Source organism: Podarcis liolepis (genome assembly GCF_965112155.1).
Source record: "Podarcis liolepis genome assembly, chromosome: 3".
Lineage (NCBI taxonomy): Eukaryota > Metazoa > Chordata > Lepidosauria > Squamata > Lacertidae > Podarcis > Podarcis liolepis.
Genome location: NC_139557.1, coordinates 71,236,189 through 71,260,122, shown reverse-complemented (window position 1 = coordinate 71,260,122; position 23,934 = coordinate 71,236,189). Strand labels below are relative to the sequence as shown.

The following is a 23,934-nucleotide window of genomic DNA, read 5'->3' as shown; positions in this document are numbered from 1 at the left end:
CCAGGAAAGACTCCCATCTGAAATCCTAGAATGCCACTGCCAGTCAGAGTGGACAACACTGAGGTAGAATCATAGAATCATAGAGTTGGAATAGGCCATCGAGTCCAACCCCCTGCCAAGCAGGAAACACCATCAGAGCACTCCTGACATATGGTTGTCAAGCCTCTGCTTAAAGACCTCCAAAGTAGGAGACTCCACCACACTCCTTGGCAGCAAATTCCACTGTCAAACAGCTCTTACTGTCAGGAAGTTCTTCCTAATGTTTAGGTGGAATCTTCTTTCTTGTAGTTTGGATCCATTGCTCCGTGTCCGCTTCTCTGGAGCAGCAGAAAACAACCTTTCTCCCTCCTCTATGTGACATCCTTTTATATATTTGAACATGGCTATCATATCACCCCTTAACCTCCTCTTCTCCAGGCTAAACATGCCCAGCTCCCTTAGTCGTTCCTCATAAGGCATCGTTTCCAGGCCTTTGACCATTTTGGTTGCCCTCCTCTGGATACGTTCCAGTTTGTCAGTGTCCTTCTTGAACTGTGGTGCCCAGAACTGGACACAGTACTCCAGGTGTGGTCTGACCAGAGCAGAATACAGTGGCACTATTACTTCCCTTGATCTAGATGCTATACTCCTATTGATGCAGCCCAGAATTGCATTGGCTTTTTTAGCTGCCGCGTCACACTGTTGGCTCATGTCAAGTTTGTGGTCAAACAAGACTCCTAGATCCTTTTCACACGTACTGCTCTCAAGCCAGGTGTCACCCATCTTGTATTTGTGCCTCTCATTTTTTTTTTTTGCCCAAGTGCAATACTTTACATTTCTCCCTGTTAAAGTTCATCTTGTTTGTTTTGGCCCAGTTCTCTGGATCAGCAGCAAAGCACAGCTTCCTTTGCTCTAATGTTGGAGATATAAAAAAATATGGATGCGCTTTTTGCTTTGAATACCTTTCCAGTGCCAGTTCTCCTTTCACACACATCCAACACTGTATCCTCTTCCCAGAAGCACTTCACCAGGCGGCATGGAGCCTCTGTGCTCTCTTCCCAGCAGCTAGGCAGCTGTTGCTTAGTGGGAGAGAGGGAGAGGGATGAGGTAGCAAAGAAATAACCTTACACTGTTATGTGCCCAGCCAACTGCTTTAATCAGTGGAATTGGCACCATTACAGGTGCCACATAATATCCCTTCCGCATTTGCCAGAACTCAATATTTAATGTGGCAGCACATGCACTTTGGAACTCCCTGTCTGTTTATATCAAGCAGGCACCTTCACTGTATTCTTTTTGGGGCCTGATAAAAACATTCTTGTTTAGACAAGCCCACCCAGGTATTTAGAAAGTCTGTGTGCGTTTTACTTTCTGTTGTGGTTTTAACTTTCTCTTTGTTTCAAATTATTGCTGTAACATTTTTTAGCAATTAATTTCATTGTTTTATCTTTTTTGTAAACCGCTTTGAGGTTTCCCCCCTACAATCAAGCAGTATGTACATTTTTTGAAATAAAATGATTAAAGAGATTGGTGCAGATGCACTGGCAGGAGCACCAAAATTGGGTCCTGCTGGTGTGTTTGCACTGCACCAACCTCCCTGCACCTTGCTCCTCTCCCTCCCAGCATGCAGCAGCAGCCCACCTGCCAGGAAGCTGGCACAGCAACTCCATCCCACCTAGTGGGCTGCTTCTGTCTCTTCCTTGTTGGCAACCTGATCCTGCTCTTAGAGACCATTCACAACATTCCTGCTTCACATAAGACTTGCACTCCATCCATATAGAATCCCCTCTCTCTCTCTCTCTCTCTCTCTCTCTCTCTCTCTCTCTCCCCACACACACCCTCTATTGATCTGCCTAACTGTACTGCTCATGTTCAGGATTTCAGCCAATCAAATACACCCTCCAAGATACTACTATTTTAATAAATTCATTGTATTTCGAGACAGACGGAGGCCAACAAGTAACTAAACAAAAACAGCCAAGGTTGTCAAGGATAGAAGCAACACAAGCAGAGTAGCAAAGGAAGAGGCAGACAGATAAATCAGGGGTGGGGAGTGGGGGCAAGATTCCATAAACACTTCTCCTCAAGGAAAAGCCTTTGCAGAGTCTCGCCACAGGGAGGAGGCGAGATTCCGCAACCATATTGAGGCTCTGGCCAGTACTGGAGTGTATACAAGCCGCTGCTGTGAGGGATGAGGAGGAGGTGGGCTTCAGCCAGCTCTCATCCCTTGCAGCTTTGGCTTGCTTATGCTGCGGTATTGGCCAAAACCTCAGTGCACCTGCGTCACCCCACGCCTTCTCCCCATAACGAACCTCATCACAGCACAGGCTTCCTAACAGTGGTGACAAAGTGCTGCTGCGTCTGAGAAAGTGGCAGAGGTGGTCATGGGGCCTGCAGAGGTCAGATCTGCCGCCCCACGGATCCTGCCACCCACGGCAGTTGCCTCACCTGGTCTCATGGGCAGGTTGGCCCTGATATCGATCATGTTTGCCAAATAATGTGTCCACTTGAACAAGAGAAATGTGACTGCTTTCAGATTGGCAGAACCTTGTCCTCCAGGGGCATAGAAGAAAACTGAACTGACATGCTCTTCCTTTTTTGGTATTGCTAAGACGTACAGTGAAGTAAAACAACTGGTGAGGCTCTCTGGCTCCCCCCCCCCTCTTTTTTCTACAGTACTCAATTTGTTTTGCTGTTCATCAGATAAATTCCAACAGACTACACTGGCAGCCTAAGCCTATATATGTATACTCAGAAATAAGCTCCACTAAGTCCAATGGGGCTTACTCCCAGGTAAGTGTGCTTGGGACAATGGCTCGAATTCAGTGACTAAGTATTTGGTGGGTATGCATAGCAATCGGCACAGCAGAAGTGTGAGGTTTCTGGCCATCGTGAAGCCTTGCTTTGTGAGGAGGCAGCTTCTCTTCACGCCACCCCCAATCTCCAAGTGGTACAAGATTCCAGGGGGTTCCTGGTGTTTTACCCAAAGTTCATGTTTCCTTTCAGGAATGAGCCACAGCGGAGACTGTGGTGTCTTTAGGATAGATGGTTTACTCACACATATATACAACCTGAGTCTACAATGGAGAGGTTCACAGCATCAGCACTCCAAGAGAGTCTTCCTTCCATAGGCGCGACCTAAAATAGGATTTTATGTGGTCCTATAACTCCCAACTCCCTTCTCTAAACCATATTGCTTCTAACCCTAACCTTGCCAAGCTTTGGCTTTATCGTTTAACTTTGAATAGAGAGAGGGAGCCCAACAATTTACCCCCTCACCTCACGGCAAGACCCTTTGATTCTTTTTCCTCTTAATGGCTCATTCCCCCCTCCCCGGGTTTCACCTCATAAGGAAGTTAGCCTGGCTTAGCATTTGACATTTGACTTACTTAAAGGATTAGACGTGTCAATAGCACACTGCCTAATACTGGCTATATTCCAGTTTTAACATCCCAAGCCCTAATTAAATTCTAACACCTACTGGACCCTAGGTACTTTGGGCGTCTGGCACCCACACATTCATAACACCATTAAGATGCTTCAGAATTTGTGTGTTCTGTCGTGTTATAGAATCCAATAAAAAACTAGCAGCAGAACAAAACAGAAAATGCAGTCAAGAAAGGAAGGGAAGGGAGAAAAGGATGTTGCACAGGAATTGGGAGGCCCTCCATGGATATAGCTGTTTGTGCAAGAATCATAGCTGCTTCAAACCACAGGAGGGGAGAGTGCTCTTGTGTTCAAATCCTGCTTTCCCGAGCCCCTGAGAGAACAGGATACTGGACTAGATGGGCCACTGGCCTGATCCAGCCAGTTCTACTTTCGCCCTTGTGCACAATGGTGGGGGGGGGAGAGAGAATTGGCACAAGAGCATATTATTAAACAAAGGAAAAAAGAAAGTATATGTGTGTTGGTGCAAGAAAAAAGAAATATATATAAAGGGAGAATTCCCTGGATGCCAAGAACCAAGTTTGAAGCAAGTACTCTGGTGAGAGAACCTCAGTAGAGATAGAAAACAGAGCAAAGCAAAGCATGGAAATATAGACTGTTAGACCTTTAAATATATCTTCCCAAGCGAGTTCCAAAATAGTCCCCTCTTCCCCTAGCATAGGAAAAGACCGCATGTTTAGTAAGTTAAAAATGGTTTACTTAGAAACTCTCCAAAGGTCAGGTTCATGTGTTTTTCCATACATCAGTCAGAGAGGTAATAAAACTCCATTTAGTTCCAAAGTGATGAAAGTTCCTAAATGATTAGCATTGTGAGATCAATACGGCAAAGCAAGAGCAACCAGCTTAGCCTCTTCACATGCTGAACTTCTTATGTAGACTGAAGGGGAACAAAGGATTGGTTATCTCATTCCTTTCAAGGTGAGCTAAGCTTTGCAGGACAGCTAATTCTATGGTCTCAACCCCTTCAAGCATTACTTAGACTTAAGCATGTTGGTTATATGAGGCTGGTTGTCCTGGAGGCTGGAGGAGCTGCCTTTAGCTTAATTTAGAATTGGGATCAGCAGGTGGAGCTATGACACATACACCCCATCAGAAAATAATTTTCAGAAAAGTTTTTCAAATTCATAATAATCTGAGGAAGACAATAAGATCTGAGGTTGGGCTCTGTAAACATCTTGGAGTAATGTCCCTTAGGCTTAACTTGTATATCTGTAAAGAAAGGTAGTTACTCCAAAACATCAGTTAGCCTCCAGTGACCTTCTTCCAAAGGCGATCCAAACCTGGTAAGGACTGCACTCCTGGAACTTCTCAGGAAAGTTGGGTGGATATAATGGATAATGTACTGTTAGGGGTAGCATTCCTTGCAGCCTCAATTTGGAAACACGAAGGAGACCCTTATGAATATTGTTCTTTCCACACAAAGAAATAAGGCCAGCTGTGTGTGTGTGTGTGTGTGTGTCTGTCTGTCTGTCTGTCTGTGTGTGTGTCTGTCTGTGTGTCTGTGTGTCTGTCTGTTTCAGGACCATATTGGGTATGCTCCCTAAAGGGTTCATACTAGTGCTCACGCTCTCACTCTCTCTCTCTCTCACTGCAAAATCCTAGCTGCCTCTGTTGAATTCCCAAATTTAGAGATCAGTCTTCTGCTAGAAGTGCCTTGCAGACAGAGGAGACTGGGAGAATCCCCATGGAATCATGGAGTTCTGGAGTTCAGATCAGGGTCACAGATTTCTCACATTGAATAGAGCAGTATTTCTCAGATAAGGTTTTGTAATCAGTCACGGAATTGGCAGCTGAAAAAATTGTTTCCTTCTTTGGTTTAAATACCAGCTACACATATGTTTTCTATTGGGAGGAGAAGGCCACTACAGGGGGAGGGGAGACAAATCACTTCGTGTGGCACATAACGTATTTTGTATTTCTAGAAAGTAAGAACATAAGAAGAGCCCTGCTGAATCAAACTGGGCCAGCTTCCTGTTCTCAGAGTTGCCAGCCAGATGCTGCAGGGAACAAACTGGGTGCTACTTCACAAAGGTGTTCCCCAAGAGGGTTGAACTCTTCACTGAATTGCACTCAGCAGCTGTTGAGTTCCTGGTCTCTACAGTGCAACTGTCAGTAGGGAGGGGGAATGCATTGTCTCCTTTCCCCCCTGTCCTCCTCACAATGAGGGTTTCAAAACCCCAATCAAACATTAGCCCTGCCCCCAAATTTAGTTGGAGCCAGATCAGGATTTCCCTGGGTTTGCCCAGATTGTGAGTATGAGCTTGGACCCGTCATGCCAAAAATTGGATGATGTCATGCCAAAGTCACATTGTGGTCCACCATCTAGATTTAAAATGGCTTCCGGCATCCAAACATCAACAAATACTGCAGTACTCACCACAGGAAACCGCATGCCAAGATAGTTGATGGTAATCTTGAGAGGTGGGCCAACCTTTGCTAAAAAATGGGTGAGGTCACACCAAAGTCACGTTTCAACCCCCCATCTCGATTCAAAATGGCACTCAATCTCCAAACGTCAACAGAGACTACTGCCCCCACCTTAGGAACTCTTGTGCCAAGTTTGACAATGATATTGCAAAAGGAGGCTGAACCATGACGGAACTAGAAGACAGACAAACCACTTCCCAAAAAGATATCATAGATTTTCATACTCGTGAAACCAACATGAAGGGCAGCAGCGGTGAAATCCATATTAAGTGCAAGCAATCTTATCTTTGTTTACAAGGTTTCATTCTTTTAATGTCCAGGGTTGGCCAACTTATGGCCCGAGCTAGAGTGACCAGTGGTTACGATGATGGGAGTTGTAGTCCTGCAACATCTGGAAGGCCTTCTTTGTAAAATGTTCTTTGTAAAATGTTGCCTCATTCCTGCTTGATGACTCTCCCACTTCACCTTAAATAGACCTCTTTCCAGGGCTGGACTTGCCATACAGCAGGGTGAAGCAAGCTGTTTCAGGGCACTATAAAAGTAGGCAGATGGAGTCAGGCATTCCAGTCTGAATGGTGCAACAATGCTTGCTAAAGTGTTGGTCCTGGCAGAGAGTGGATTGGGACCATTTGTGTTCTGTACCAAGCAAATGACACGGGCTGGCACTGGTTCATTTTTAAATTTTCTCAATATATTGTCCCCACATCACTCATTGTTGATAAGCCAGACATTTCCTTTGTATTCCAAAAATACACCTGATTTATCTTCTGCATAGTGAACTAAAGTAAAATATTGTGAGGGTTGCCATACTCCTTTCCCCAGCTCTGCCTGGAGGTGCCAATAACTGAACCTGAGACGTTTTGTAGGTAAAAACATATGTTCTACCACTTCCTCAGAGTCATGGGCTCTTCCTTTCAAAGCAGCATTTGTGAAGCCTCTTAAATTGGCCTTATATCTATGAGGAATTTTGTCTTCCGTACCTTTAGGGACTCTGTATACTATCCCCATGTGCCTTTTCTTTGCTTAATATGAACACTTGGAAATGCCCATCTGCAGATCTAATACTGAGCAACCTAATAATGGAGTTATTATTTTTTTCACAGGGAAGACAGCATTCTTGAACATTTGGGAAGTGTCCTGACAAGAACCAAGCCAAAGGCTCATTTAATTCGGTATTGTGTTCTCACAGTGCCCAGCCAGATGCCAACACAAGCAGGACCTGGGTGCAACAGCACTCTGATTACAGAGACAAGGTCCTTTTCTAATCATACTGCTAATGAGACACGAAGTGACCCTGCCAGAGATGAAGTCATCATCACCATTGTGACCTTTGCTTCCATGCCTGTCCTCATTTTGGGACTAATCGGCAACGGAGCCATTTTCCGGTTTCTCTGTTGTGGAATCAAACGGAATACATACACCGTATATATACTGAACCTGGCCATTGCAGATTTCACAGTACTCATCTCTTACACGATATACATTGTTTTCAGTGTGATTATATGGGGGGAACTCACTTCTGAGAACTACCTATATCCTGTAATTGATATCTTGGCTCTTTTTGGCTACAACACCAGTTTTTTCCTATTAACAGTCATTAGCACCGAGAGGTGTCTTGGTGCTTTTTTCCCCTTCTGGTACCATAGTAATCGGCCAGAACATCTCTCGGCCATATTATGTGCTCTTCTATGGATCTTCTCCTGTGTGGTGACTGGTGTAGAATATTTCACCTGCTGGGGAGCTTATTTTTCATGTGAAGAACCATGTTACAGAAAGCATGCCATAGCAAATCTATTCCTTCTCACAATTTTTGTGATTTTTATTCCAATAATAGTCCTGTGCAGTCTGAGCCTGTTGGTCAAAGTATGGCGAAGATCTTCAGCACGGCTTTCCCTTACCATTGTTATCACAGTTGTCCTCTTCCTCATCTTTGCATTGCCACTCAGGATCTCAGCCTTTGTCGTATACTGGCACCCAGGAAAAAAACTAAACTGGGCTTTCTTTAATATTTCTTGCATTCTCAGTGTAATCAACGGCAGTATTAATCCTTTTGTGTACTTCCTTGTTGGAAGACGAAAACAGCAAAGGTCTCGGGAGACATTCTCTGCTGTGTTTCATCGATCCTGGAAGGATGAGACAGAAGTGGTGGTGACACAACAAACACACGTTCACTGAACACTGCCCATGTGGGCTGGGGGCTGATGAGTGTTGGAATCCAACAGCCTTTGGGAGGCCCCAGGTTCCCCATCTCTGCTCTAGAAGCTGTTAGAGTAATGTGACTGAAGTTATTTTTAAAATTCGTATTTCATTATATACATTAAACATACATCTAAACCAATCTTATTACAAATGTATTGTGTTACATATGAGCATATTTACAACAGTCTGTTGATGAATGCACCTTATTGTGCCAGTGTTCAATAAAGGATTTCCAACCCAACAGAGATCTGTTCCATTTCTGACTTAATTTGGCAATTTACATATGACAGTATGACCAGGACCTGCCTTTAAATTTCATGCCAGAGCCCTCCTTCCGCTCTGGAGATGGTAGGCTCTCCTCAGTCCTAAATTCCTCCATCAATCAAAGCTTCCAATAAAACAGTTGATTAAAAACAAGGTATGGAATATAAATACAGACCAATATCTCAGCAGCATGCTGTTTTCACATGACTGGAAACATACTCCATCAAGCTTAGAGTCATATGAAATTTAATGTCGCATTAATATGATCGTTACAACAGCACAAGCATTTCTGCTTTCCAGTGGAACCATCTACCATTTCCTCTGCCTGTGTGCTATTCTAGGGGTTCTCCGGACCCTTCCCCCCAAAAGAGCTGATTCAGAGAGAGCAGAGGGGCATGAGGAGAGGACCAGTTGTGCTGACTCGCACTACTGCAAGTATTTTTTGAATCTTGCCCAAAGAAATCAATGAGACTTAAGTTTGTCATGAGTAACTGGTCCGATTGATTTCATTGCATCTTCTTGAAGCATGACTAAGTCTAGAGTCAATCTATATTGAACAAAAGCAATAAGAACACTTGGCAGAGCGCAGACCTCTTAACATTCTGAACCTGTTTCCTCACAGTAGAGCACGACCGACAAATTTTCTTAGGGAGCAAATTCTACAGTGCTACAGCGGTACCTCGGGTTACAGATGCTTCAGGTTACAGATGCTTCCGCTAACCCAGAAATAGTACCTCAGGTCATAGCTGTCAAGTGTCCCTTATTTGAAGGGACAGTCCCTTATTCCAGTGCCATGTCCCGCTGCTGTCCCTTATTGATGGATGTCCCTTAAATGTCCCTTAAATGATGTCCCTTAAATTTCAAAGGAAGCAGCTCCTCTCCCTGCCAGCCAGGGAGGAGGGAGGCTCCAACTGTGTTGCTTGGCTGTGTTGCTCACCCAATAAGAAGTCTAAGAACAACTGGGGGGTGGAGCTTGCATGCCTTGTGTGTGGCTAGTTAATGCAAGCTGAGGGGGTTTTTGAATGCTGGATGCCATTTTGTTGCACGTGCTGCTGCAAACTTTGCAGTGCAAAGCCAGGCCGGGGAGTCATCTTAAGTTGAGGCTGCATAGGCCTTGTGGTGCATGTGATTCAGATTCTATTCAGTTGAACCTCTGGTTACAAAGTTGGTTGGACAGTGTTCTCGAAGCTACCAGCATGAGTTTGACCAGACTGCAGGAGGACAGGAAGACTGGAGTGCCTGGAACAGGTGAGGCTGCAGGTCCCTTATTTTGGCTGCTGGTCCCTTATTTTCAAATCTGTAAGTTGACAGCTATGCCTCAGGTTAAGAACTTTGCTTCAGGATGAGAACAGAAATCATGTGGTGGCAGCGGAGGCCCCATTAGCTAAAGTGGTACCTCAGGTTAAGAACAGTTTCAGGTTAAGAACAGAACTCAAGAATGAAATAAGTTCTTAACCCGAGGTACCACTGTATACAGGTGCCTCCCAAAAAAAATACACCCACAGCTGTATTTCAGGTAGTTGTTAATCATGCACCAGGTGGAAGCGGTAGTTGAAATAACAGCTCTCAAGCAGATCCCAACTCAAAGAGTTCAGGGAAGAGATTGTATTCTATTCTATATCTAGTATGAGATCATTTGGGGCACTGGAAGTTAAAATGAATTGTATTTGGCCTAGAAATACATTGGTGACCAACAAGGTAAATACAAAATCAGTGTAAAGAGGATATTTTACAGCTAGTACAATAAATAGTAAAGCCAGGCTGCTACATTCAGAACAAATTGACATTTCTGAGCTGTCCTAAAAGGCAATTACACACAGGGTGCATTCTAGAGGTTGTATTCAACCCAGTGCTAAGGCAAACATTCTGCCAGTGCAAGTTTTTTCTCTCTCTGCACAATTGAACATTCTCCCCCTATAAACCTTGAGTTTGTTCTGGTGTCCCCGCCCCCAACTTTCAGGATCGGATTTGTGAACACTGAAGAACACGGATGGTAGAAAATATAGGGGAAAGTCCCTGTGTGCAAGCTGAAGGTGTCCACTCAATGCATTTTTCTTAATTGAATACTGTCCTCGTAGTCATTTCAAGAGATTTCCAAAGCATACTAAACAGTGACCCAGTTCCTTTGTCTTTAGAAAGGGGTGCCGCTGATTATGTGGTGCTAGAAATCACTGGATGACATCACCCTGTGGCTTCATGTTATCATTATTTATTATTATCAAAGAGATATTAAGAAGCATTAACAGTTGAAGATATTAAGAGTTGTAACCAGTGCTATTTTTCTAGAAAAAGAGGTTCCAGGACTCACAATGAATGCCTCCCTTGTTCTCTTATAATGGCAATGGTACCCACCTGAGAGGTGCCTGAAATGAGTTCCAGTGACTTTTGACTGAGAAAAAGCCCTGGTTGTAACTTTATAAAGCCACATACGAGAGTTCTAGCATGGAAAGCAGTAGCATAGTACCATATTTTTAATATTTTGTTGGAAGCCGCCCAGAGTGGCTTTGGAAACCACTTATTATTGAAATTATTATCACCACTTTCAAGTATCTTCCCGCCAGCAGAACCACAATGAGATTGCTAGAAGAAACTATGCTGATGGGATCAAAGTTACTGAGGGGACCGGGGGGATGTATCTCCATCTTTGCCCAAGAGCAGGTTATCTATAATTATCATAATCATCATCTACCAGGCTGATCAAGAAAGTCTCCATCTGAAATGGGAGTAGGAAGCTGGATCCAGTGTAATGATATTGTGATCTTCACAATACTGCAGCTAACAGTTTTTGTGAGGTCATGAAAATCTCATGTTGTTTGTTACATAGGGCGCCCATCATCATACTGAGGTGGGCCATACAATTGCAGCAGTACAGTTTTATGAAGGACAGAAGCATGAACACAGGAAGTTGAAAAGAAAACTGGAGAGCGATCACGGTAGTATTCAGATTTCTGTCTTGCGACTGCTCTTACTAATTTTATTAAAAGAAAGGCCAAGAGTTTCATTACTCACATGAGTCTGTTTAAAAGGCATCATAGAGGAGCATTTTTAAGGAGCACAGTGTCAAACAGATCACTGCTGTACCTTGAGTGGAAATGGACGGATGAGGGAAACAAAGGTAAAGCGACGGTGTCTTATTTCCATCAGTCACTTGCCTCTAAAGCCTTCTCTGCAGAAATAAGGTTAAAATTTATTTGCGTGGACAGGCGGAGTCCCCAGATCCCGAGCGGTCCCCCCCCCCGTCATGTGGAATAACGACTCAAGACAACGTGCTATGGGATTAAATTGGCCACAACTTTATTAAATTTCAAATGTGGGTAGACCTTGGCTCAGGCATTGGGCGTTCTCCCTCCCCAGTCCCCAGCCGGGGACCTAGGGAGCATTAGGGTTATCCGGGGGGGGGGGAATGTGCCGGCTCTGGAGAACATATGCTCAAGCAGAGATAGCCACCCCCGTTACGCCGCCGCTGCAGGGGAGAGCAATGACGACCTTTCGGCGTACGGTCAAAGCCTCCCTTCAGAAACCCCTTTAACGGGGAACCCTGGTATCGCTGCCACAAAGAGGAAGATGGACTAAAGGATTCCGCCCAAGGCCTGATACCGCCAAAGTTGTGATGTTTTGCTACGGGAAAGGCGAAACCTGCCAATGCAGGGAAATTCCTTTCTGGCCCTTTAACAGCGACCTTAACGTAGCAGCACCCGCATACCTGTGAAGAAAAGTTAACCTGCAAAACCTATGAAGAAAAGTTAACCTGCAAAATAAGACATTAACTGAGGGTTGGTAGGGTGGGAGAAGCTCTGGAGCCAAGTGAGGATCCTCCCTCTATTGTGTGGGCAGGTAATCCCTCCCCTACCTGGCCTGGTCTCCTTGGCAACGCTTCCCCCAGGTGGGATTGGACAACTGACTGAGGTAGGCGGAGACCTCCAGGTATCCTACCTGAGGGAAGGCAAAACCAAGCCTATGCTGATGGAGCCGCTCCAGATCCAGGGGCTGCGCACGTCCACGCAAAGGGCGCCCCCCGTTTTAAGCGGGGAGCGGTCATTCCAGTTCACTGGCATAGGGAGATAAATACCATATTTTTTGCTCTATAAGACTCACTTTTTCCCTCCTAAAAATTAAGGGGAAATGTGTGCGCGTCTTATGGAGCGAATGCAGGCTGCGCAGCTATCCCAGAAGCCAGAACAGCAAGAGGGATTGCTGCTTTCACTGCGCAGCGATTCCTCTTGCTTTTCTGGCTTCTGAGATTAAGAATATTTTTTTTCTTGTTTTCCTCCTCCAAAAACTAGGTGCGTTTTGTGGTCTGGTGCGTCTTATAGAGCGAAAAATACGGTACTTTAGAAGGCACATTTCTAGTCTGGCGCACAGATTTCTAGACCACCAGTCTTAACAGTCAAATATGAGCGGGCCCCTCGGTTCAATCATCTATTACTTCACAATAGCTAGAGACTTTGCCCAGACTTTTGTTTCACTGGGATGGAGTTGCTTCAGTCTACTGGTCTTGCCCTTAGTCCAAGAGGTATGTCTGGTCCAGGAGAAGATAAAACCATGACCACTCAGAAAGATATGCCTTCTGGAAAGTCAGACATAGAGCTGAAGTCTTAGAGCTGAGGGTGTCACAATCCCTTCTCTCATTCTTCTCCTGTTTTTATCCTGAGTAAGGGTTGTCCTGGGGTGCCCTGCTGACATTCATAGGAAAACAGTTGCTCATTTCCCATTCGCCATTAAGCAAAGAGTAGCGTGCCCATGTTCCCAAATCATAAATATAAGCAAAATTAACAGAGGATTTAAAAGTTAGGCTGCGGAAACCAAGACACTGGGTCCTTTGGAGGAATGTTGTCTCCTGCCAAATACAACCCTGATACACAAAAAGAAGGGTTCATGAGGATTCAAGGATGGCATGGGAAGTATCTTTTAGCTGTCTGGTGGGAAAATATGGCATACCATTCATGTTTTCAAGAGAGAAGGATAACTGCTTTCATGTAAAGTGATGGACAAGTAGTAAATACCTATTCCCAAGTCATGAAGCATTCCAAAAAGCCCTGAAATAATCGCTTGAAAAACATATTCTGTCATAGCTCAGACAAAAACAGTTGCTTGGATCCCAAATTACTCTTCTTTTCTCACAGGATAGGAGAAAGAGTTGGTTTTTGCCAGTTCTCTCTCCCTCCCTTCCCATAGTCCTCCTTGATCCCTTAAAATTTGGGCTGCCAAAAAAAGACATTGAGGTTCACATGAGCCCCTCAGGCTGCATGTTGAACCAAAGCAGTATTATATTTTGATATTCCCATTAACTCATTTCTTCTTTCACAATAATTTTATTACATAAAAACTGAATTCCAAATTTGGTACATGCTAATATAGTTGCCCAGTCTAGTTACCAAGTAAGATATAGTGTATTTTATTGCAGCTATTTATTGCAGGATGCTAGTATTTAGGTGAAATCGGGTTAGTATGGAACTGATAAACTTAGGCTAAGATTATTACACCTATTTCATTGTTTTCCAACATTTGGTATCAAATATTTCCATGCAGTAGGGCTATATAGGCAAAATGTGCTGGTGATGTGACTATTTTCTGTTCTTAATAATTGTCCATGCAACAATTTACTTCACAATAGCAGACGCCATCTGCAGTGAGAAAATTAGCTATGTTATATTTTAAACAGGGGCACCTGCGGGAAATAATAATCAATGACAACCTTCCTCAGCCTGATGCCCACCTCCTATTTTTGATGATGATGATGATGATGATGATGATATATTTTCACCCTGCCCATCTGGCTGGGTTTCCACAGCTACTTTGGGTAGCTTCCAACAAAATATTAAAAATACAATAAAGCATCAGACATTCAAAGCTTCCTTAAACAGGGCTGCCTGCAGATGTCTTCTAAAAGTCAGAAAGTTGTTTATTTTCTTGACATCTGATGGGAGGGTGTTCCATAGGGCAGGTGCCACTACTGAGAAGGCCCTCTGCCTGGTTCCCTGTAGCTTTGCTTCTCGCAATGAGGGAACCGCCAGAAGGCCCTTGGAGCTGGACCTCAGTGTCTGGGATGAATGATGGGGGTGGATACGCTCCTTCAGGTATACTGGACCGAGGCCGTTTAGGGCTTTACAGGTCAACACCAACACTTTTAATTGTGCTCGGAAACGTACTGGGAGCTAATTTAAGGTCTTTCAAGACCGGTGTTATGTGGTCTCGACAGCTGCTCCGCGTCACCAGTCTGGCTGCCGCATTCTGGATTAGTTATAGTTTCCGGGTCACCTTCAAAGGCAGGCCCATGTAGAGTGCATTGCAGTAGTCCTAGTGGGAGATAACTAGAGCATGCACCACTCTGGCAAGATAGTCCATGGGCAGGTAGGGTCTCAGCCTGCGTACCAGATGGAGCTGGTAGACAGCCGCCCTGGACACAGAATTAACCTGCGCCTCTATGGACTGCTGTGAGTCCAAAATGACTCCCAGACTGTGCACCTTATTACAACTTCCATGAGCCCCATCCAGCATGCCAGTGGACAGGGATGATGGAAGTTGCAGTCAAAATGTTTGGAGGTCACCATGTTGTGCAAGGCTGTTTCATTTGGATGAGTTAGGCATACTAAGGTTTTACAGCAGAAACTGATGAAAGGCCATACCAGTTTTTGTAGGCCCGTGCTCTCTGAAGAAAGTCACAAAGTCCAGTATGTAGAAGAAAGCCATGGGAGAAAATTCCAAAGTGGCAAGTGGAATATTGTAATACAAACATTCTTGCCTTGACGGTTTCCTACCTCTATCACTACTTCACAACACCATAATAATGACAATTTGTGTTTGATTTTTGGCAGGTTGAAGAGAATTGCTTCATACATTAACAGTCCCAAGATGGCAGAGTCATACTCCTTGTCTTTCCACACTATTGGTGGAGTCAAAAACCCCGCAGGACAACTGGATACTGGCTACGCCATGCAAAGAACAATTATGATAATAACTATTCCAATTTGTGCTTTAGGATTACTTGGCAATGGAATTGTCTTCTGGCTTCTTTGGAACAGGATTCAGAAAACTAACTTCACTGTGTATTTCCTGAATATGGCAGTTGCTGATCTTACTGTACTCTCCTACTATGTAACAGCTTTCTTTTTATTTTTGAAATCTGTTCCAATCAGCATATACCATTTACACATAGTAGAGTTGGTGCATTCATTTGGATTCAATGCCAGCACCTATCTGCTTACAGCTATCGCAGCTGAAAGATACCTCATGGTCTTTTTCCCAGTTTGGTATCAAGCTAGACGGCCAAAGTATCTCTCTGAAATTATGTGCACCGTTTTATGGGGTCTGTCCGGCCTGATGTCACTGGTGTTGTATTGTGCCTGCTATCTACAATTTGAGTCCACGGTCAACGAAAAGAACGCAAGTTGTGAGCCTTCAAAAATGTTCAGAGTGATATTCAACCTCCTGGTTTGTCTTCCCATCATGGTCTTTTCCACTTTGATCCTTCTGATCAGAATGCTGAGGACAGAGCAAACGCCTCCGGCAAAGCTGGACATCACCATTGTGGCCACAGTTCTCCTCTTTATTCTGTTTGCTGCTTCCGTGAGGATCATTGATATCATGGCACGTTGGGTTCCAACCATACATGTACCAGTGCTCTTTTTAATCTTACATTTTCTTGATTCCATAGACAGCAGTGGAAACCCTTTTGTGTATCTTTTTGTTGGATATACAACAAAAGGAGAGGTTGGCGACAAGCCCATCCAGACATATCTTGAGAGAGCTTTCTTGGATGAAGGAACTGAGAGTGCTCCAATGAATACAGGAAAGGCTGTGACCTGGGCCTCAGACTTAAGATAGAAAGGATTATATGTAGAGGTATATTGCAAAAATATTCTACACGTGGGAATACTAGCTCCAGAATAAATGTATTACAGATACTTTAGATTCTTCCTTAATTCTAATAATTCTCTAGGCTCCTATTCCGATTCCTCACCTAGGAGTCTTCCTGGTCCTTAGCCATTTGTGCCTTGTCATGTGATAGAGAATAAGGAAAGTGAGGAAAGGACAGAGGAAAGTAGAGGTGTAAGAGTACAAGAGCCTTGCTGGGGCATAAGTGAGTTGGTTGCTTCTCAAGGTGGTTCATCAACAAGCGTCTGGAAGAAAGGAAGTGAATCTTGAATACAGAGGCAGACGGTCTGCAGATGACCCAGATAAGAGATCTGTACAGAGGAGTTAATGTAAAAGTGCAGCTTAAAGGTCAATAAAATATAAATTGAAAATAAGCTCCAGCTAGTAAGGACTGTTGCTGGGGCAGTGGTTCTCAAACTTTTTCCTCTGGGCCACACTTTCAAAAAAATTTTTTTGCTTTCAGCACACTGAATGTTTTATCAATAATAAATACTTTGGAAAACAAAAAGAAACAACTCCCAGCAGTAATACGATTTATAACATACTGTAGAACACAACTACTTTATAATATGACCGTGGGTCATCCAGAAAGTTTAAAACAATGCAGCTATATAAGAACATGAATCACTCATTGCCAAAATGTAATTTTAAACAAGCCCCTTACATATGTACGTTAAGCATGTATACAGACTCAATGAAAGGTGTGGGTTTGCTTTTTCTAGGTAATCTGATTTATATTAGGTCTAGTTTGAAACAAACTCTCATTAACACAAATAAGCCTTTCTCTTTTGTGATCTTTCATATTTGTCAGAGTTGAAAAAACCCTGTTCACAACAATATGTTGTGGAGAACTGTATAAGAACAGCCAATGCTCTTGAAGAGAGGTGTGGATGCTATACTATACTACACTGGAATGTTTAAATGCTTCTTTGCTCGTCCTTAATTTTCCTGCCTCACTTGCTATCCTCTCCTGCCACACCCTCTGAGAACCACTGCTCTAGGGCAAGAATGAGTAGCCTGTAGCATTCCAGAAGTTGTGGGACTCCCAACTCCCATCAGCCCCAGTCAGCACAGCCAATGATCAGGGATTATAGGAGTTGTTACCCAACATCTGGAGGGCCATAGGTGCCACACTCCTACTCTAGAGAACATGTAAAATATATGTATTAAGAAAGCATATTTACCCCATTCTTACTTTATCATTACAATTATTACCAAGTTAAACCTATTTTCTACTTCCTTTGATATGTATTTAGTCTAAAAAAGACAATTCCTTTTGCAATGAGCTGATTTTTGAAGTGTTGCCCTTTGAAAGTACTTGCTTTAATCAGTAAGGAATGAAGAGTGGAGAAAGTGGTCTGACTTTTCAAAGAAGCAAATGTTGCTTCCCTGTGCTCTCAGTATATAATATCCCATATTCCTGCAAGACTGTCTATAAGTTATGTCCCTTTAAACCACTTTGTGGGAATGGGCTGGAGTGGTACTAATACAAAATTGGAGAGCAAGTGGGAAGTTCTGTTTATCTTACATAAAGGCATAATTGCAAGAGTCTATAGCCCTTGTTTAAACTTGGATCAGAACCAGGATACATATATGAGACAATGGGCATGAGATTTGGATCAAAGAGTAACCAGGAAACAATAGAACTGGATTTGAAACAACTTCTATTCTAATATAATTACAGCAGAACTATTTTAAAAACCTATCAGTGAAGCCTCTGGTGCACAGACAGCATCTTTCCACTCACTGCTGAAACCCTCAATACTTTCCCTGGCTGCTTTAACCTTCTCCATGTTAGAAATGTAACAACAGGGGTCATTCAGTTTGTAATCTAAGGATTAATTCTGTTTTCAGTAAGCCAACTAGGCAAGAGGGAGTGTTTGGTGGTGCTGCTTAGCAACCAGGTTGGGTGGCATGATGCTTACTGATGTACTGCCATGCTCTAATTGATTGTGCATTTCTGATATAGTTTCCCCCCTGTATTTGAAGTTATATGTCTTCCTGTTATGAACAAAGTTTGAATTCAGAAGAAGATGATGTCTCTGTTTATTTCTTCTTGTATTATATACTGTTTTCATCAAGTTTCCCTCAGTAAAGTGTTATCAGTTTCTTTTCTCTTTGGACTCCGTCTTCATTATTACCTACCTGCATTTATTACCTTTTTATATATAATGGAAGCTGCCCAGAGTGGTTGGGGAAACCCAGTCAGATAGGTGGGGTATAAGTAAAAAATGAAATCCGGAAATCTGGTAGGAACTGTTTATCCCCCTGCAGAGAGCCATGTGTGTGTTTGAATTTTGTTTGTGTGTTTTTCCCCTAACTTACCTCTTCTGAAATAAACTACAGCTTTTTTAAAAATCATAAAATGATTTTTAAACTGTAGAGGAAGAGAAATTACACTGACATAGAATACAGTGAAGAGCATGGGCCCCACAAATGAAATTCTGCTCCTACGCCTCTGCAAGTCTTAAAAAAGCCATGACTGAGGGTGATAAAATTGTGGATGTTACCACACTCCAGAAAACAGTTGATGTGAGGTCATAAGATTCTTACATTCCATTTATTACATAGGAACACATCACCACAGTGCTGTGGTTCATACTTTTGCAGTCGTAAGCTCCTGAGAAGAGGAAAAGAGTGGCCCCCTAAGGTTGAAAAGACAACTGGAGGTTAACTACAATGGTAGCATTTATTTGTTTATCTTGAAGCTCATTATGTTATGCTTGTTGGTGTTTTAAAATGTTTTTAATGCTTTAACTATGCTTATATTTTATTTATCATTTTCATTAGTCACATCATTACATGTCTTTAACAAATGTCCTGGGAATTTGCTAGACTGAATTCGATTTTTTTTCCCTTTCCTAAGAATCTTCAGTCATAACCATGGTGTTGAGTAGATCACTGTACACCTTTTGTACATGCACCTTTTGTACTGTGGTGAGGCCTGGGTACAGTTGTGGCAGCGTCAGAGGAGAAAGCAATTGTACAGATGGAATTACATTTCCATCCAACACCTGCCCCTGACATCTTCTCTCCAGAAGATGCAATTGCGTTACATTACCTTGGAGTCAAACTCCCACAATCAGGAAACATAGTGGGAACTCCACAGATGAAACAGATGGCAAGAAAATTCGCTTCTGCTCAAACCCCAAAGAAGGATCCCCTTCAACCAGAAGCCCTTGTGCCACAAGAGCTGCTGGACAACCCTTGCAACCATATTCCTCAGATTCCAACAACTCCGTTTCAGAACTTGTGACAGAGTCGAGGTACTCCTAAAACTTCCAGAGCCAACATGTGAAAAATTACCCAGGCAAGGAGCTAAGCACTCTGTCTGGGCAGCCACTTTTATAAACCTTCAGTGAGTTCCAGATCTTTGCTGGATCAACAGATCAGCCTACTCTAGTTGGATGACTGCGTCTAGTTGAAAATGTTGCCTTCTTTCTTGCCTTTTGTGGCGATCACACAGGGTCCCCGAACGTTTGACGGTCCATTGATCCCTGTGCCACCACTGTGCTTGCCTCTTCGCTGCCACCAACCCGTTAATGTTAACATTAACAAATAATCAAGTTTATTGTTTAGCATGAACAAGTTTAAGGTTTCAGTTAATTTTTCTTGTCAGTTTCTTAATCTTAGTTCCTTAACTGTCCTATACGTTCCTAACAACTTCAAACTGATTATCCCAACTAACTATCTGACTCCACCTAACAGTTCCTCTCACTCCCTCACAACACAGCTCGACCAACCCACAGACTTATCCTCCCTCTTCCTTCACCAACTCCCAACTCTCAACTGACTTCCACACAACACAGACTCTAACTCTAACTCCTCCTATCAGTTTCTCTCTGGCCAATCACATCACACTCATTTAACTCTTTCCTTATGACCCACCTAGGAGGCAAACGCCACACCTGCTAGTCCTGTTTTAGAACTTTGCCTAGGAACCAGATAATGCCTTGTATCCTACTTGTGTTTTTCTGGCCCTACTAGTGGGGCTTTCACCACATTCAACTGGCTTCTTCATAATAGGCATGCACTTTGCCAAGTGACTCCCTGGGACGGAGTTTGCTTGAAACAGGCCTTGCAGGTAGTTCAGAGGACAAGGCCTGGTCTATACATGCAGCACTGTGAGATGATAAAGTCCTGAGACAACCGACTGCGCCACAAAAGATTGCTGCGGAGGCGGTAGAAGTCAAGATATGGGGCCCTTAGCAGGAAAAGCCTATAACCAATTGCTGTCACTAGTAAACCCATCTTGGCTGCACAAATTGAAAGGCGTGTCAGAGCCCAAGGCTCTTAAGGCACTTTCAGGACTGGCTTCTTTGAAACCTGGTAACTCTCATTTCAGATGAAACAGAAAGCTGTGCTGAACTGGAGATGCCTGGGTTGGACTGCTGCACGTTGTGAAGAGAGGAGAGCTGCATGAGCAAAAGGTGTGTGCACACCTAAGCTTATTAAGAGAGGAATGATGGTCTGAACTGGGATATTTTGCACATTTAGATATCCTGAATTAACTTCATGAAACAGAAGTTTGGATCATGGAAGTTAGCCAAATTGCATCATGTACGTATGTGTGTGTGTGTGTGTGTGTGTGTGTGTGTGCGTAATTATGAGGAAATTGCATACCCTGTCACTCACTTCATTAAAAAAACCTGAGGGTGTGATTGTTCTAAAATGAGTTCGTTCTTGCGAGTTGCTCAATATGTTTCCAGTGCAAGGTAGGCTGTATTTTCTTACCCGCAACAGCTAGATGACAGAGCACTGGTACTTGATAGAAACTGAACCACCATAAAGCCTCATTGCTATGTAAAGCAATATTGACTATTTGAATGCTTTTCTGCATATGAGTATATTTGGTACAAAACATTTCCTTGCAGAAGGGTTGTATAGCTGAAACATATTCAAATTTGACTCAAAATAAAAAAATTCCTTCCAGTAGCACCTTAGAGACCAACTAAGTTTGTTATTGGTATGAGCTTTCGTGTGCATGCACACAAAAGTTCATACCAATAACAAACTTAGTTGGTCTCTAAGGTGCTACTGGAAGGAATTTTTTTATTTTGTTTCAACTACGGCAGACCAACACGGCTACCTACCTGTAACTCAAATTTGACTGTTTCCTATTCATCTTTTGCAGATGACTTCTGGAAAAATCCAGTACTGACTGTAATTTCTGTCTGTACTGAGAAAACATGTACAGAATCCTTCAAACATGTAGATCTGGGGTGCATTATCTTCTGGAGGTTGTGATATTTTAGGGGGAGTATCTGGATGGTTGATACCTGCTAGGGCTTACCATAGAAGCAGCGAAAGGCAACAGAAAATTGTGTAATGATAAAGCACCCCCGTGTCATCTAAATGAATGCAGAAAGCCCCTGTAGGATTTACTTATTGGTAGTCTTGAATTGGTTCTCAGCTACAGCAGCAGGAAGCAGGAAGCAGCCTAGGGAGGAAAATAAATTCCAGTTTAGCCTTTATTAACCAAAGCTTTGGAGAAGGAACTTGCAACCCACTCCAGTATTTTGCCATGAACACTCCATGCACAAAAGGAGAAGCTTTGAGAAGAAATTCCAAGGCATGCTCTGGTTCATGGGGTCACGGAGAGTTGAGCACGACTAAGACGACTGACCGACGAACCAAAGCTTATGGGACTGGAATATTGCCTGTCAAGTGTTCTTGGATGTTTTCTACCTCTATCACTACATCTTACTAATGACAAATTGTGTTTGATTTATAGCAGGTGAAGAATTGGTGGACACATTAAGGCCATGACAGATGCCATTGCTTTGTCTTCCCACACTGCTACAATCAATACAATTTATGCACAACTGGAGAACTGGGCAAAGAAGCAATATTTCTTGGAAACAATTATCATTTTATCTATTCCAACTTGCATCTGGGGATTAATTGGGAATGGAGTTGACTTCTGGCTTCTTTGCTTCAGGATCAAGAGGACTAGGTTCTCAGTTTATATTCTCAATTTGACAGCTGCTGATCTTATTGTAAACATCTACTACATTATGGTTTTTAGCACATTTTTGGCACAAATTTATGTCAATCTCTACTTTTCACATGTAATGGAGTTTATATATTTATTTGGATACAATACCAGCATCTACTTGGTAACAGCTCTCACTGCTGAAAGGTACCTCACTGTCTTCTTCCCAGTCTGGTATCAACGTCACAGGCTAAAGTACCTCTCCATCATTGTGTGTGCCGTGTTGTGGCTCTTGTCCTGCCTGGTGTCACTAGTGGCCTATATTTCCTGCTATCCAAGGTTCCTTTCATCTTACAACGGAGAGAGCGCAGATTGTACAGCTGCAACTATATTTGAAATTACAATAACTCTTCTGGTTTTCCAACCCATCTTGTTTTTTTGTACCGCAGCTCTTTGTGTCAAAATGCAAAGCCAAGCCAAGCAAAGCGCTCCAGCAAGACTTGATATCACCATCACCATCTTAGCTGTTGTATTTCTTATCTTTTCTTTTACAATTAGAACTGTTGATGCCATCGCATATTGGCACCAAACACTAGATGCACCAGTCCCATTTCTACTTTCTCTGTTGTTTGATTCCATCAAGAGCAGCATCAACCCTTTCATATATCTTGCTGTTGGATGTTGGAAGAGAGGGAAGCCCATCCATATGTTTCTTGAGAGAGCTTTGAGTGACAAAGCAGAGAGAACTCAAGAAGACCAAGAGGAGACTGAGAAGCATCCAGAGCCTCAAATGTGAACTGAAAAGGCTTCTAAGTCAAAGAATATAGACTGGCATTTCTGGTTCCTGAATAAATATATTATGACTTGTTTATTTTACTGTTTGTTACTTGTAGGCTACAATACTCACCTAGAGACCATGGAAAAGTCATCTGCAGATGGGGTAACAGGGCCCTCAAATCACCAAAGAGGTGTATCTTTGCAGGATTAAGCTTCTACGAAATGCAGAAGTATGATCAAACAAGGTGGAAAAGAAAACTGGAGAGTAACCCTGGTGATACAGACAACTTTGTTTTGCTAAATAAATACTAGGCCTGTAATCCTCACTCGACATACCTGGAAGTAAGCCCCACTGAATTCAATAGGACTGACTTCTGAATAGACACAGTTGGGACTGAGCAGTAACCATGCCTTTTAGATAGGCATTGTGTCTATCTAAAAGGTATCGAAATGCCACAGCCCAGTTAGGGAATGGAGTTAAATAGTGAGCCTTGAACAACAGCTTTGCTCTGTGTGTCAAGTTGACCAGGCTTAAGATATGCAGTCAGTGCCAGATTTACATATAAGCTAAACAAGTTATGGCTTGGGGCCCCACTCTCTTGGGGTCCCCCCAAAAAAATTAAAGGGGGGAAAAACTGCATGTATATTTCATATATATATCAATCACACAAATAAAATAAAACCTACATACAGCAACAGTGTTTTGTGTTGTGTAGGCTCCTATGGTGTAAGTTACTTTAATAAAATACATATTTTGTTATGTGCAAATAGCTTTAGATGCCTATTAGGTCCATAAATTACCATATAGCATATATTCAACACAAAAAAACAGTGACAATTTGTTGTTGACAAAGGACAGCTGGACCTATAAAGGGCCCCAATACCTTCAGTAGCTTAGGGCCTCATCAAACCTAAATCCGGCCCTGTATGCAATTCAGGAACCCTTCTTTCCAAGAATACTAGGATGAACCACCAGACCACAACCGGGGGTATATCATTGCAAGGGAATATGACCAGACAAAACTGAAGGT

General features: G+C 43.0%; 4 protein-coding genes across 10 annotated transcripts in view; 3 read left to right on the top strand and 1 right to left on the bottom strand.

Moving 5' to 3' along the window:
• The window catches only part of LOC310703842 (proto-oncogene Mas-like), a 54,939-nt gene extending 46,656 nt beyond the window's left edge, over positions 1-8,283 (top strand). For 2 of the 3 annotated variants that reach the window (XM_083496587.1, XM_083496586.1), the window contains exon 2: positions 6,957-8,283. In XM_083496587.1, the coding sequence (XP_083352713.1) occupies positions 7,054-8,028 (975 nt within the window). In that variant the 5' untranslated portion in view covers positions 6,957-7,053 and the 3' untranslated portion in view covers positions 8,029-8,283. Of the gene's footprint in view, positions 1-1,829; positions 2,773-6,956 lie in introns of those variants that run through there. The other variant, XM_083496585.1, reaches the window with a different exon arrangement.
• A 2,837-nt stretch (positions 8,284-11,120) lies between these two features.
• On the top strand, positions 11,121-16,220 carry LOC310703853 (proto-oncogene Mas-like). Of its 2 annotated transcripts, none has more exons than XM_083496633.1 (2): positions 11,121-11,249; positions 15,132-16,220. In XM_083496633.1, the coding sequence occupies exon 2, from the start codon at positions 15,169-15,171 to the stop codon at positions 16,138-16,140; it is 972 nt and encodes a 323-aa protein (XP_083352759.1). In that variant the 5' UTR covers positions 11,121-11,249; positions 15,132-15,168; the 3' UTR covers positions 16,141-16,220. The 2 variants fall into 2 exon arrangements, with proteins under 2 accessions (XP_083352759.1, XP_083352760.1); XM_083496634.1 differs by lacking the exon at positions 11,121-11,249 and adding an exon at positions 11,288-11,431.
• Positions 16,221-18,755: 2,535 nt separating this feature from the next.
• On the top strand, positions 18,756-22,997 carry LOC310703854 (proto-oncogene Mas-like). Of its 4 annotated transcripts, XM_083496637.1 has the most exons (4): positions 18,756-18,873; positions 20,537-20,621; positions 21,326-21,382; positions 21,926-22,997. In XM_083496637.1, exon 4 carries the CDS (start codon positions 21,957-21,959, stop codon positions 22,920-22,922), a length of 966 nt encoding a protein of 321 aa, XP_083352763.1. In that variant the 5' UTR covers positions 18,756-18,873; positions 20,537-20,621; positions 21,326-21,382; positions 21,926-21,956; the 3' UTR covers positions 22,923-22,997. The 4 variants fall into 4 exon arrangements, with proteins under 4 accessions (XP_083352763.1, XP_083352764.1, XP_083352761.1 ...); XM_083496635.1 differs by lacking the exon at positions 21,326-21,382 and having other exon boundaries at positions 18,757-18,873; XM_083496636.1 differs by lacking the exon at positions 21,326-21,382 and having other exon boundaries at positions 18,844-18,860.
• Positions 22,409-23,934, bottom strand: part of PNLDC1 (PARN like ribonuclease domain containing exonuclease 1) — a 54,591-nt gene continuing 53,065 nt past the window's right edge. The window contains exon 21 of the transcript XR_014524382.1: positions 22,409-22,512. The gene's annotated coding sequence lies outside the window, so the exon portion shown is untranslated. The remainder of the gene's footprint in view (positions 22,513-23,934) is intronic.